This window comes from Lynx rufus, unplaced genomic scaffold, assembly GCF_022079265.1.
Source record: "Lynx rufus isolate CCGP_SWC_20201006 ecotype Redwood Valley unplaced genomic scaffold, mLynRuf1.p SCAF_8, whole genome shotgun sequence".
Classification (NCBI taxonomy): Eukaryota; Metazoa; Chordata; class Mammalia; order Carnivora; family Felidae; genus Lynx; species Lynx rufus.
Genome location: NW_025814896.1, coordinates 16877417 through 16892773, shown reverse-complemented (window position 1 = coordinate 16892773; position 15357 = coordinate 16877417). Strand labels below are relative to the sequence as shown.

At 47.0% G+C, this 15357-nt stretch overlaps 1 protein-coding gene across 1 annotated transcript in view; it reads left to right on the top strand.

Moving 5' to 3' along the window:
* The window catches only part of L3MBTL1 (L3MBTL histone methyl-lysine binding protein 1), a 30356-nt gene extending 25561 nt beyond the window's left edge, over positions 1 to 4795 (top strand). The window contains exons 21-22 of the mRNA XM_047068246.1: positions 2070 to 2164; positions 3690 to 4795. Of these exons, the coding sequence (XP_046924202.1) occupies positions 2070 to 2164; positions 3690 to 3900 (306 nt within the window). The 3' untranslated portion in view covers positions 3901 to 4795. The remainder of the gene's footprint in view (positions 1 to 2069; positions 2165 to 3689) is intronic.
* The last annotated feature ends 10562 nt before the right edge of the window (positions 4796 to 15357 follow it).

Genomic DNA, 15357 nt, shown 5'->3' with positions numbered 1-15357 from the left:
AGTTTTAGGTTCACAGCAAAATTGAGAGAAACGTACAGATTTTCCATATACCCCCATCCCTGACATGTGCCCAGCCTCCCCAGTTATCACCTCCACTCAGAGTGGTGCACTTGTTATAACTGACAAACTGATACCTAGATTGTTTTTTAACGGAGATAAAAACGTACATGGAATGAAAATGCACGCATCTTAAAAGTACAATTCCACAAGTGTTGTGAAATGTGTACACCCGGAACCCGGTACTTCAGTCAAGATATAAAACATTTCCATCATACCAGAACGTTCTTTCATGACCCCTTTGTCAGTCTCCGCCCTCATGGGCAACCACTGTTGTAATCTTTAGCACCATAGGTTAGTGTTACCTGTTCTTGAACTTCTTATAAATGGGTCCAGCTTCTATTCTTTGGTGTCTGTCTCTTTTCACTCAGTGTAATGTTTTTGAGGTCCATCCGTGTTATTGTGTATACTGGTGGTTTGTTCATTTTTATTGCTGAGTAGTGCTCCATTTTATGAGTAGCCCACAGTTCTCCTGTTAATGGATATTTGGGTGGTTTTCTTTTCCCCTAGATATGAACTATGTATACATATATATACATATATATGTGTATATATATATATATTAGTAACATTTAAGTTTGCATGAGCTTTGTTACAGCCATATGAGACCAGTTTGGAGGTCATGAAAGTCCTCAAGTGCCTTTTATATCAATTATCCATTGTAGTCTAACCACATCTTCCACTTTGTTACTTGTACCACTGGGTTTTTTTTTTTTAATTAACCTAATGTAAAACTTTACATTTATCCCTATTAAATGTTATTTTGTTGGTTTCATAGTCTCATTGTTTTAAATCTTGATTCTGTCATCTCTGATATTAATGAGCCTTTCCAGTCTCATATAACTTGTCGTTTGATAACTAAGCCTTCTGTGTTTTAAGTCACACCTTCACCACACGTGTTTAATGAAATAGAACCATGTGGTACCCTGCAGAGGTCTTCCTTTGGTGACAAGAGTCTTAAGTGCTCTCTGAGTGCATGTGTTCAGCCAGCCACAGAACCACGCAAGAATTTGGTCCTCGTCTCTCTCCCCAGGGCATCTACCTCATCTCTCAGTTCAGCATGATCTGTGATACAAAAGCAATGGCCAAAGGGGGCAAAGGGTGGACTGTCAGCAGCAAATGGAGTCTCAGTGGGGAGCAGGACCTTTGTGAGGGCTGAGGATGATCTTTTCCAGGACCTGGTCCACGGCATCAACTTCCCCAAGGAGGCGCATGCTCCAGGGAATGGCCTTTGTCTGGCTGGACTGATGCATTCAGACACACGGGTCAAGAATCTCTCCAGCCGGGACACAGACCGGTCATGAGAGGGATATTTCATGAGTGAGAAGTTAGAGAGCAAAGCAGACAGATGGTCTTATGGGTAGTCAGCCTGTCCAGTCTGGCAGTTGGCACTGACGGCCCTAAGGAAAGTCTGCCCAGATTCAGATTAAATCACCTCCCTTCCTCTCTGCCTTCCTAACCCCCCTCTTAAGAATAATAGCTCATAGGTAATACTGTGTACCTCATAACTGCATCACCCAGACACGCTCACAGTGTCTGCCTGTTTACTGTCAGCAGCACTAACACTCATCAGTGGGTTTATGGGGGGACCGCAAGCAGCCAGTGTTTTGAGGCCACTGTCAGTGATGACTGAGAAGATATTATGCAAACACACATTGAAATCAGACCAGTCAACAGAAAGAAAGAGAAAGTGTATGTGTGTGAACATGGGGAAACCAGTGGATATCTCTCTTTCCTTCTCTGTCCCCATTGCTGTCTTCCTTTTTTCCTTTCTCCTTCCCTTCTCCTTTCTCCTTTTCCTTCCTCTTCCCGTCTCTGTCCTCCGTCCCTCCTCCCATATATCCTTTACTCCCTATTCTCTTTCTCCCTTCCCCACTCCCCATGGATACCCCACCTCTCCTTCACGCCTTGCCTTCCCCGCGGCCCTCTCCACCTTCTCCCCACTTTCCTTCCACCTCCCTCCCCCAACCCCTCAGATGATTGACGGCGAGGCCTTCCTTTTGCTGACACAGGCGGACATTGTGAAGATCATGAGCGTCAAGCTGGGCCCAGCCTTGAAGATCTATAACGCCATTCTCATGTTCAAAAACGCCGATGACACCTTAAAGTGAGTGGCTCAGGGCTGGGCTCTCCTCCAGCCTGAGCTGGGCCTCCCTCTGCAGCTGATGCTTCCTTCCTGACTTGAGTTCCTCATATCCCACCCCCCTCTACTCCCAACACCCTCTACATCTTACCAGGGGTCCTCCTCTCCGGGGCTGCTTCCTACAAGGTACGTGGGAGCAGAGGAGCCCTGGGGAATTTGGAGTCCTGGCTCCCGCGTCCTGGGGCTCATCTGCCACCAGGCACACCAGTGAAAGTGTGACCGGGCTGGAGGAGCGTTACCAATGGAGCAGATTGGAGGTGCCCTGCCTATGGCAGCCCCACACCTCCAGCTGACTTGTTTTATCACCAAAGGGTCTTTTTCTTAGCCGTTAAGGACAATCTGGTAGAATAGGAGGCCTCCCGTCAGAGGCTCATTTCTCTTTGGCATCTCTCCATGCTTTTCTTTCCTTGGCTCCTACCCAGAAGTGACCCTGCCACACACATCTTTACTCACTCTGCTGTCTGGTTTTCCAGGGCAGGGCCCATGCCATCACCCACCCAGACCACTGGCTCTTCCCTCTTGGATGGGTGAGCCTCAGAAGCATGTTTTCATAGGCCCACTGGGAGTTTCTGGCTGCCTTTCTCCCTTTTACCCACAAGTGGGGGATTCCAAGCCAAGATGCCTTTGTAAGCATGCCCAGTTCTGGATCGGCTAGCATTTTAGTGGCCCATGCCAAGTCCTGTTTCTAGCAGAATAGGTGATTAGAGCCTGTTTTACCTCTGCAGAAAAGGTCAAGGCTCCATGGATGTTCCCCATATACCCTTCCTCTATCAGGTGTGGGGAAGAGGCAGCTCAAGGGTATGTCAGACAATCTCGGGTCTTTGGCCAGAGGGAAAGCTCCAGCAGGCATGATGGTCCCCAAAGCTGGGCATAGCGTCCTTCCCTGCAGCCATGCATCTCAGCCAAGACATTGCCCATGGGGTGAGGGCCCCACACCTGCCAGGCCTCTCAGGCTGTGGGAATATGCCACTATGTCTAGCACACATACCTCATGACATCACATTCGACCTGTCCCTGAAATGTCTTGCTTTTGCGGAGTCTTACAAAGCCCACTTGTACTTGGGCCTTGGGAAGGCGAATTCCTCTAGCTTTGAATTCTCTGTGGCCCCTACCTTTCGTACCACCCTCCGTCTGTCCTGCACTGCCAGCCATGTGCCTGCTGGGGCTCTGGGACTTAGACCTTTCTGTCCAAGTGGGGGCCTAGCCTCCACCGAGCCACTGCCAGGCCAGCCGGGGTGGGGCAGAGGCAGAGGGCCCGGCGGGAGCTGGCCCTACACAGAGGTGAGGAGCAACCAAACCACGCTTCTGTGGCCCCAGGTGCTGAGATGGGCCCGTGGGGTGCAGAGCCAGGCCACTTCCCTCAGTCACATGGTGTGTGTGCACCTAGGGCACCCTTGGGAGTGTTTGACAGGTGCAGCTATGAGGCTTGATGCTGGGAAAACGTCAAGGGCTATTATTGTTAAAATATGAAGCTTTATCTTCCCCACAGAAGTGGGACACTCAAAGCTCTGTTGATTTCCTGCCACAGTCCAGTAGGAGACCCTCTCTTACGTGGGGTCACACAGCTTTGCCAGCACAGCCATTCAGCCACCCAGCTGAACTCCCACCTGGCTTCGGACGTTCCTTCCCTTCGGCCCCGAGAGGCAGCTCTGAGCACAGGCTTCCCGAGAGGAAAGTGGGCAGTCTCTGCCTCTGGCTGACACTCGGGTTTACGGAGGTTGCATTGCCCCCTTGGCCAAGAGTAAGGAGGAGCGAGTCTGAGCCTCTCTGACTTGGTTGCTTGGGTGGTGGCAAAACTCACCAGCTCCTTGGCTTTGCTCCTCTTTGAAACTGAGGAGAGATGCTCACTGGCTTTGTGGTGTGAAGAGGAGGCAGCAAGTGCTCACAGCTGTGCTGCGGGACCTCACCTGTCCTAGCGAGTAGGGCTGGGACAGCTTTGCCATGTGGATCTACCAACCACACTTCTAGTGCTTGCCCACAGGAAGGGCAAGGTGGACTTAGGGCCTTGAGAAAAGGACCCCCAGGCTCTGAACTTTGAGACCTTGGCACTTTCTGCACCAACGTCAGACTCTTTGGGAAAAAAAAAAAACAAAAAAACATAAAAAGAAGGAAAGAAATCTGCCCTACTGCCCCTTCACCCCCGTCCTGTCCCCAGACAAGATCATCGCACCTTGACCTGGGTGCCCAGTGAAGGGAGAGGGTTGGTGCCAGTGCCCATGCTATGTGCCTCTGCCCTGCTCTCCAGCAGCAGACACCGCTTACACTTTGGCCCCAGCAGCCGCGACCAGCCCTTGCCCAGCCCTGGCTTAGGGCGCTGAGGACCTTTCTGTTTAATTTCTGAAGCAGAGAGAATGATCCCAGAGTTCGAAAATGAAGCCTGTTTGCACTTTCATTCACATGCACTTTGGTGGAATTGTTTTTGTACTTACCGTGTGTGTGCGTGTGCGTGTGCGTGTGCGTGTGCGTGCATGTGTGTTCTTTAAGAGAATCCTCTGGTTTAAGATAAAATGACTCTTGACTCTTGAGAGATTAAAACTGTGGTGTTTTGTCAGTGTATTGAAACAACATAAATAAACTTGGAACATCTGGATGATACATAGTCAGAGTCTGTTTGTATTTTCTTGGTAAAACATCCAGAAAACATGAAATGTATATCAATAGTGCCATCACTGAAGAGAATAAAGTATTCTTTTTGTTGTTAGGAGTCCTTATTCTATTTTAAAGATAGGAAACAAAGGATAAAGATAAATGGATATACTTGTCTACACTGAGAAATGTAAACAATGGGAACCCCCAAAGAATAGTGTGGAAAGGGCCTGATCCTTGACAGTTTAAAAATGGTCAAGGGCAGAAAATTCAATGAAGCCTCCAGTTTTTAAAATAACATCATACTTTCAGGTGGGGAAATGTCAAGCCTAATGGTTAGACTCTGTTAAGTTTCCCAGAGACTGAGCAGGTGGGAAAGTGGCAGAAATGCCCTGTTCGATCACGTCAACCCCTTTCTTGTCACTATCCTTAATTTCTTTGCCCTGCTGCTCTTCTAGACTACTTAGCTAGAGTACTAACCGTGGAACTGTCCAAAGCCCATCTTCTCCACACCTTTCCCGAGAGCTTATCTGACTAAGGGGATTGGTGCCATGGTTGACTGATGGTCTCTGGCTTCTGTGTGGACCCTCAAGGCTGCCCAGGAAACAGTTGGTTTTTTGTGGGGGTTATCTTTGATTTACCTTTTCATACTCTTCAAACATCTTGCCCCATTACCTTCCCTGTTGTCTCAATACATGTGTTCATCATCTATATCACAGAGAAAATGAAAGTCATCAGGAGGAATACCTCCACCCTCCTGCCACTTCATCTGCCAATCTCCTCCCATCCATTTCCATTCTTACTTCTTTCCTCCCTATTATAGTAGAAGAGTTGATCCTTCCACTTGTAGAAGCTAGTCCTCTACCAGCCATGGCTGCTGTAAAAGGAAAAGAAACATTAAGAGACAAGAAAGGACTTTTGGAAATTTAAAATTGGTTGCAGAGATAATTCGACACATGGGTTGAAAGATAAAGTTGATGTTGCCCAGGAAGTGGAATAAGAAGACAAGGAAATGCAAAACGGGAAATAAAGGACTAGCTGGAGGTCCAATATACAACTTATAGGAATGCCAATAAAAGAGAACAAAGAAATTATATTAAAAAAAAAACTTTTACTAAAAGGAAATTTCACAGAGTTGCAAGACTATAGTTACCAAGTTGAAAGGTTATACTGAACGCCTGAAACAGTGGGTGAAAAGGAATGACACTAAGCTACATTACTGTGAAATATCAGAATAATGACAACAAAGGATTTAAAAGCTTCCAGAGGGAATAAACAGGTCTCATCCAAAGGAACATGAATCAATAGCATTGACCTCTCAACAGCAATGCTGGAAGCAAGAGAGTGTAGCAATGTTTTCACAATTCCAACGGAAAGTTACTTCCACCCTAGAATTCTGTACCCACCTGAGCTGTCAATCAAATGTGAAGGCAGAAAGCATTTTCAAACATACGTTTCAAACTTTTATCTCCTGTGAACCTTTCCTCAGAAAGCCACTGGAGGATGTGCTCCATTAAAATGAGAGAGTAAATCAAAAAAGAGGAAGATCCCCAAAATGCAAAGGCATTTCAGGGCATCTGGGTAGCCCTGTCCGTTAGGCATCCGACTCCTGATTTCAGCTTACACTTTGTGAGATCAAGCCCTGAGTCAGGCCCTGAGTTGACAGCATGGAGCCTGCTTGGGATTCTCTCTCCCTTTCTGTCTGCCCCTCCCCCACTCGTGTGCACACGCTCTCTCTCTCTCTTTCTCTTTCAAATAAACATTTTTTTTAAATGCAAGGATAGTTCAAAATAAAGTCAGTCTATGTATACATCACATTACTAGAGTGAAGGGGGGAGGAAACACAATCATCTCCATTGATGCAGAAAAGGTATTTGCCAAAATCCAACACTGTTTCACAAGAAAAACAGAAAGCTAGGAATAGAGGGGGAAGTTTCTCAACATTATAAAAGACATCTACAAAAAACCCCACAGCTAATATCATCCTCAGTGGTAAGAGACTTTCTCCCTAAGATTGGAACCAGACATGGAAGCCCACTTTTCACCACTGCTTTTCATACTGGAAGTTCTAGACAGAGCAATTAGATAAGAGAAATAAATAAAAGGCACCCAAATTGGGATGGAATAAGTAAAACTATTCATGGATGACATGATCTTATATAAAAAAAAATCCACAAGAGATCTGCCATAGCTGCTAATTTAAGCAAAATCACAGGGTATAAGATTAACACATGCAAAAATCGCTTGTGTTTCTATACCCCTGCAACAAACAATACAAAAAGGAAAACAGGAAAGAAACTCTACTTACAACAGCATCTAAAAAAATGAAATACCTAGGAACAAATTTAAAGAAGGAGGTGAAAGGCTTATATACTAGAAGCTACAAAACCATTGCTGAAAGAAATTTAAAAAGACCTACATTCATGGAAAGACATCTGTGTTCATGGGTAGGAAGACTTAATACTGCTAACATGTCAACACTACCCAAAGTAACCTATAGACTCAAAACCTATTGAAATGCCAATGGCCTTTTTTCAGGAATAGAAAAGCTGATCTTCACATCCATATGGAATAGCAAGAGGATCTCAAAAGCCAAAACAATCTTGAAAACGGAAAAAGTTGGAGGACACAGATCTTCTGATTCAAAACTTGCTGCCAATATAATCAAAACTGTGATATTGGCATAAGGATATACGTAAAGACCAATTGAATAGAATTGAAAGTTCAAAAACTAACCCATACATCTATGGCTAGTTGATTTTTTATTAGAATTCCATTCAGTGGGGGAAGAACAGTCTCTTCATCAACTGGTACTGGGACAACTGGATCTCCACTTGTGAAAAAATGCAGTTAGACGCCTACCTTATACCACATAAAAAATGAACCCCAAATGGGTCAATGACCTAAATATAAGAGCTAAAACTATAGAGGTAAAATAAAACATGGAGGCAAATATTTATGACTTTGGAACTGAAGGTGAATTCTAGATGTGACACCAAATGCACAAGCAACAAAAGAGAAAACAGACAAGTTGAAGTTCATCAAAATGAAAGACTTTGGTGCATCAAAGGACTTCATCAAGAAAGTGAAAAGACAACCTATAGAATGGCAGGAAATACTTGTAAATTGTCTATCTGACAAGAGTTTAATATCCAGAACGTACAGAGAACTCCTAAAGCCAAACAACAAAACGACAAATAACCCAAATAAAAAATGGGCAGAGGGCTTGCCTAGACATCTCTCCAAAGACTACCATAATGGCCAATAAACACATGATAAGATGCTCCACATCATTTGTCATTAGAGAAATGCCAATCAAAGCCACACAAGCTGCCACTTCACACCCACCAGGATGGCTGTCAGCATAAAAATGGAAAAGAATCATTGTTGGCAAGGGTGGAGAAGCTGCTGGCTGGAATGTAAAATGGGGCAGCCACTGTGGGAAACAGGTTGGCTGCTTGAGGAGGAGTTTGGTCCCTCAAAAAGCCAGACATAGAATTACCACATTACTCAGAAATTACAGGTATGCACCTGAAAGATCTGAAAAGAGAACTTGTGTGCCACTGTTCACTGCAGCATTATTCACCATAGCCAAGAGGTGGAAAGGACCCAAGTGTCCACCGGTAGATTGATGGGTAGAAAAATGTGGTCTATCCATACTACAGAGTATTACTCAACCATAAAGAAGGATTAAACCCAGCGGCACCTGGGTGGCTCAGTCGGTTAAGCGTCTTGACTCTTAATCTTGGCTCAGGTCATGATCTCATGGTTCATGAGATCAAGCCCCATATTGGGCTTCGTGCTGGCAGCGTGCTTGGAACTCTCTCTCCCATCCTCTCTGCCCTCCCCCACTTCTCAAATAAATAAATAAATAAACATTTTTTAAAAAGGATTAAACAACATGGATGAACCTTGAAAACATGATGCTAAGTGGAATAAGCCAGGCACAAAAGGACAAATACTGCATGATTCCACTTAACAAGAAATATCTAGCATAGGCACATTCATGGAGACAGAAAGTAGACTGGAGGTTACCAGGGACTGGGGCAAAGGGGGATGGACAGTTATTGCTTACTGGCCATAGAGTTTCTCTCTGAGGTGATGGAAAAGTCTTGTAAATAGATAATGATTATGGTTGTACAACAGTGTGAATGTACCTAATGTCACTGAGCTGTCCACTTAAAGATGGTTGAGGTGGCAAATTTTGTTGTATAGATTTACCCACAATTTCAAAATTAGGAAAGTGGGGCGCCTGGGTGGCGCAGTCGGTTAAGCGTCCGACTTCAGCCAGGTCACGATCTCGCGGTCCGTGAGTTCGAGCCCCGCGTCAGGCTCTGGGCTGATGGCTCGGAGCCTGGAGCCTGTTTCCGATTCTGTGTTTCCCTCTCTCTCTGCCCCTCCCCCGTTCATGCTCTGTCTCTCTCTGTCCCAAAAATAAATAAAAAAAAAAAAACAAAAAAAAACAAAATTAGGAAAGAAAGAAAACAAAGAAGAAGGAAGGAAGGAAGGAAGGAAGGAAGGAAGGAAAGAAGGAAGGAAGACAGAAAACATAGGTGTCCACGAAGTAGGACATCCAACAAGGAGAGAGATGAAGGGAATGTCCAGAGTGATGGGAAGGAAGGGCCAGGTTGACAACTGAACAAGTGTCCAGGTGAGAAGAGAAGAATGAAAATGTTCAGAAAGGATGAAAACAAAACAAATGAATCAAAACTGCTGTATTATTGTATTAAGAGGACATTTTCAGCTCTATCAGACAGAGTTTAAGAGAGAAGTGTGTGTGTGTGTGTGTGTGTGTGTGTGTGTGTGTGTGTGTGTGTGTTTGGTGTGTATTTGATATTTCAAACCATCAAAGGAGGTAGTATTAATTAACTTTAGGAAACGCAGAAGCGTGAGTTTGGATGGGTGAGATCTAATGGTTCTCGTTCCGTAGTAGAAAGGAGTCCACTTGATAATTTTTAAAATCATAAGGAGGAGGAATATCAGGATAATCATGCTATTTAGACACATGGAGATCAATTCCCAAGGAAGCAGCTTTTTAAAAAGTTGAGGAGTGGGAAAGGACCTGATCTTTTTCATTATCCACCTCATAGTCCTATTTGATTTGGGGGGAAAGGGGGAGAAGGGAGGGTGCAAGAGAGCGAGGGGCAGAGACAAAGTGAGTGAGAGAGAGAGAGAGAGAAGTGGGGCTCACCCGAAGCGGGGCTTGTGCTCGCCTGATGTGGGACTTGAGCTCACCTGATGTGGGACTTGAACTCGAGAACCGTGAGATCATGACCTGAGCCAAAGTCAGATGTTTAATGACTGTGCCACCCAAGCGCCTGTCCTATTTGATTTTTTTAAACTTTTGTACATTCATCCATTTCTAAAAATCTTTTTTTCAGAAAGAAACCTGGGGCCCCTCTCAGGACTATGTGTGAACAGGACAAAGGTCCTGTGCCCAGCTCATGTGAGTGACAGGTTTTTCCCTACGAATCCCGTGGCCCTTATCCCCTCTGCCTGTGGATGAACCTGCAGGTGAGAGAAAGGGTGTGTGCAGGTGGAGGAAGTGGTAGGAGTGTGGGTGGGGGCCGAGGAAGCACAGAAAAGTGGGCTGAGGAACGTCAAAGTGGAGGGAATATCCATGGACGTGGGTTCCCATTGGTTCAGTCTCTGGCTCCCCTTCTCATCCCTGAAAACATATCTTTGGCCTTCATACCCAAACGACAGAGTCCGGCCAGCCAGAGGGAGAGGAGGGGACAGGGAGGGTGGCAGGGGAAGGAGGAGGAGGAGGACAGAGAAGAGATGCACCCCCGCGGTGGCCTTGCTGCAGGAGTGGCCTGGCTATTTTCTGCAGCATCGGGGAGGGAAAGGCAAGTGGAAGCACTGCTGATAGCCATGTCAGTTGGCCCAGCTTTTTACACGAATTTGGTAGATAGGTCAAAATGAACCCAGCCCTCCCCCCGGACAGGAGTTTATCAGACAGAAACAGGAGTGCAAGGCCACAGGACATTAACACATCCGTGTTCTCCACGGCCTTGTTAGAATTATTGTGAAATTGGTAGCAGCTTAAATGTCCAACAGCAAAGAAACGGTAAATAGGGAACAGGGATACAGAAATTAATCCTACATTATACAATGTGAGGCAGATGGGTTTTTAAAAAAAAAACAACTGAATCTCTTTTTATTTTTAAATTTTTTTAATGTTTATTTTTGACAGAGAGAGAGAGAGAGAGAGACAGAGCATGAGCGGGGGAGAGGCAGAGAGAGAGGGAGACACAGAATCGGAAGCAGGCTCCAGGCTCTGAGCTGTCAGCACAGAGCCCGACGCAGGGCTTGAACCCACAGACCGTGAGATCATGACCTGGGCCGAAGTCGGACACTCAACCGATTGAGCCACCCAGGTGCCCCAAATCTCTTATGTGTTGACATGGAAAGATGTGTGTGAGAAAAAGTGAGTTGCTATGCATATGTATAGTACGGCCTGTTTTTCTGGGAAAACTAGTATAAGATATATAGGTTGTAGACAAAGGTCCAAAAGGGTGGTCACCATTTAGTTTACAGCGGTTACTTTGGAAATGAGATTAAAGATGGGTTAGAGGAGAAGATTTCACTTTATTCCATGTTCTACATGCTGGAATTTTTCAAAACGGTTTATGCAGAACCATCTTGTGGGGTTGTTAAAAACCAGCTTTGGGAATGCAGGGGGAGGAGGAGCCTGGTGGAGCTGAAGCAGGGCCGCTCAGGAAGGGGGCAGGACCCAGGGCTGGGCCCTGATTTGCTCCTGGCACGTGGGCAAGCCACGGCCCCTGTTTGGGCGGAGGCTGGACGCTTGGTGCTGTGTGTGCTGCTGACGGTGGGGACGGTGGGGACGAGGGCACGCAGGGCCACCCCAGGGCACATCAGAGCAGCCGGGCCTTCAGGCGCTAGAGTGAGTTAGAAGTTGCTGACATGCTAATGAAAAGGCAATGGAGGAAGCTGCGTGACAGACCCTGAGTTGCCAACTGAGGAGGGCTCACCGGGCAGAACTTTTCTCACCTGTGCAGTGGGCCAGGCCCTGCCCCTGCCCTGAGTTAGAACCCTCAGTCTGGGCAGCTGCAGATGAACCAGGACAAAGCCTTCCTTCCATGCAAGCTGGGGAGGGCTGAGCCCTGGTTCCTGAGCCTCGGGTCTCCAAAGGGCAGAGTGGAGCAGGGGCTCAGCTCGGCTGCAGTTCTCTTCCCAGGACGGTTCCCCGAGCGGTGCCAGAGCAGGTGAGCTCTGGGCAGCAGACTTTGGCTCAGCATGAGGGTGTGCCAGAGTCTTCAGGCAATGAGGCTGGCTCAGGACGGAATGAGCCGTCCATCCCCAGAGGTGTCTGGGGACGGGCTAACTGCAGAGGCTGGTGGTCCCCTTCCAGGAAGGGGTGGAGAGGACAGTTGTGTGAGACAAGCCCTTTCAATGGCCAGTACTCCAGGCACTAAGGGAAAGGGGATGTGATTTAGCTGGTGGAGTCAGGGAAGGTTATGTGGGAGACTAGCATTTGGGCTGAACCTGGGGGCCATTTCAGAGAACGCAAATGTGACCATGTGGCAAGGGACCTCAGAGACCCTCCCTGTGAGGCAGGACACACAGGATCCTCATCAATCCACATGAGGCTCAGGGAGCTGGAGTCACTCGCCCAAGGTCACACAACTTGAATTGTACAGTAGCTCTTAAAAGTTCAGAGGGTCCCTGGGGCAGGGCCTGTCTAGAAGCCAGTGGGTACAGCTGGGCATCTTGATTCAGGTCCAGAGTTAATTAGTAACGAAAGGCCCTGCAGCCAGCTCCCCGCTGGTTTGGGAGCCAAGCGAGTGGGTGACAGGTCGCTCCCGGCTGGGAAGGTTGTCCGGCAAGTCAGGACTGGGTTTCAGGTCAGACGGACCATGCCGAGAGACAGGAGGGCAGAGCTGTGCCCAGGACTGCTCCCCAGGACCTGAGCTTGGACCCAGAGTTTTCAGGTGAGAGGCTCAGGCATGAGCAGGACCCCTGCCTGCCAGCCTGCTGGGCTGCCAAGCTGACACACGAGGTACCTGGCTCCTTTCCTTTCTGGATACCAGTTTCCTCCCTTTCCTTCCTAACACCGTCTTTCCTAATTCCCTTCCTTCCTTTTTCTTTCCTAACTGTCCCTGCCTTCCTCTCTCCTCTCCTAATTTCCTTCCTTCCTAGCTTCTTCTCCCCTCTCTCCTTTTCTTCCTTCCCTCTCAACTACCTCTCTGCCTCCTGGGCCACCCGATTTCCTTTCTTCCTAACTAATCCCTTATACCCTCACTTCCTTCCCTCTAACTCCATGCCTTCCTCTTCTAAATTCCTAACTTCTTCCTTAAATTCCAGGACACAGGCTTTGGAGTCAGACTACTTAGGTTCAAATTCCAGTTAGATCCTTTACTAGCTAGGGGTCTTGATCAAGCCACTTCAACTCTCCATGCCTCAGTTTCCTCCTCCTCAAAACAGGGATAATGATGGTTTACTAACCCCTGGTGCTGTGGGAACAAAATAAGACCAAGCTGGCACTTGGTTGCACTGTTACTGGTATGTCATTGGTATGCACTGGGCAGACGGGCATGTAAATGAATAAATTCCAGCAGAATGAAGACAAGTGTAATAACAGCAGTGGACCCAAAGAAGGGGACAAGAGTTTATGGGATCGGGGCCAGGGGATGATCTGGCAAGACTTTTGGGGAAAGCATATGAGGCTGAATGCAAAGGGCTAGCCAAGAAGACCAGAACGGTCAAAGCAGTGCACCAAGGACAGGGAACTGTGTGACCCCCACCCTCACTGTGTCCAGCAGGCCCAAGGACGAGTGAGCAGGTCCATGAGCTGGTGGGACAGAGGCATGCAAGTCTAGGCTGGGGCACTTAGAAGGAAGGGGCGGGCTTGTGGGGCTCAGGGAGGGACTTGGGCCACACCCTGGGAGTTCCCAGGGGTCTCTATAGGTCTGAATAGTCAGGAGAAGGTATTGATGCCCAGCCTCTGGCCAGACAATCAGAAGACTATGCTGCAGGAGTGATAGCAGCCATAGGCTGAGAGCTGCACAGGTGTGAGTACCAGTCAAGGCAATGGGAGTGTGGTGGGAAGTGCACATGTCAGAGTTCTCCCCAGGCTTTAGTGCCGCAATATTAAGTGAACAGCAACACCTTGAGACATTTTACACAAAGGTACAAATACAAAAATTACCCTAACCCACTGTCCCCTTGGGTCACAACCCTCTAGCCTTTTTTGATGGCTACGCACAAATGTATCTGTGCATACATGTCTTTCTTTTCTTTTTTTTTTTAATTTTTTTAATGTTCATTTATTCTTGAGAGAGAGACAGACAGACAGACAGAACACAAGCAGGGGAGGGAAAGAGAGAGAGGGAGACACAGAATCCAAAGTAGGCTCCAGGCTCTGAGCTGTCAGCACAAAGCCCAACACGAGGCTCAAACCCATGAACCACGAGATCATGACCTGAGCCAAAATCAGATGCTCAACCCGCTGAGCCACCCAGGTGCTCCACATTCTTATAAAGATGGTATCCCTGATATACCTATCATTTTGAAAAGTCCTTTTTTGCTTGACATTGTATGACACACATATTCCCGTTTTGATTTACAAAGCCTTACCTATTATTTTTCAACTGGGTAAATTTCCACCTTATACATGTACTATAATCGATCTTATCAGCTTGTTCCTGATTCATTAGTCAAACACGTACTGAGCACCGATCATATTGCTGGTCCTTATCTAGGTGCTGGGGATTCAACAGTGAACAAGAAAGGTCTTTGCCCTCATAGAGCCAATGTTCTAGTTTAAGACGGAAAACAAAGAGTTGATGATAAGGTGTCAGCATGGTACGTGTTATAAAATAAAAGACAAAGCAGAAAAAGTGGATCAAGAGTGGGTGGGAGTAGGGTTGTACAGTGACCAGCCATCCTGGTTTGCCCCAGAGCTGTACTAACTTTAGCATTGAGAGTCTCATATCCCAGGAAACCCTTAGTCCCAGACAAACCAGGGTATTCAGTCACTCATAATCTCAGAAAAGGCCTCTCTGAGAGGTGACATTTGAGCAGAGGCCTCTGGGATATTAGTGGAAGCCTAGCCATGCAGAAGTCTGGGGGAAAAGCATTCTAGATGGAGTGGAAAGTAAATGCCAGGGGCAGGAGGCCAGAGGGCACTCTGTGTGTTTGAGTGACAGCAAGAAAGCCAGAGAGGCTGGAGTGTAGTGACAGGGAGAGTGTGGGAACCAAGGAGGAGAGGGTGATAGGAGCTAGGTCTCACGGAATCTTGCAGACCATGGTAGACTTTGGATTTTAATCCTAGGTGTGACCAGAAGCAACCAGAGTTTTTGAGCAGCCAGCTCATGTGATCCACTTAGATTTTTTTTTTTTAAGTGGCTCTCTGGAGTTGGGTGGAGAAAGATTGTAGAGGGTAAAGATAAACGTCAGGAGACAGTAGGGAAGCTATTGCAATAGTCCACGCCAAGTGGTGACCGTGGCTCAGACAGAGAGGTTGCAGCAGAACTGGCGAGTAGCAGTGCTTTCTGGATTTAATTTGAAGGTAGAGTCTCATGGGGATTCATGGTGGACTGGAGGTG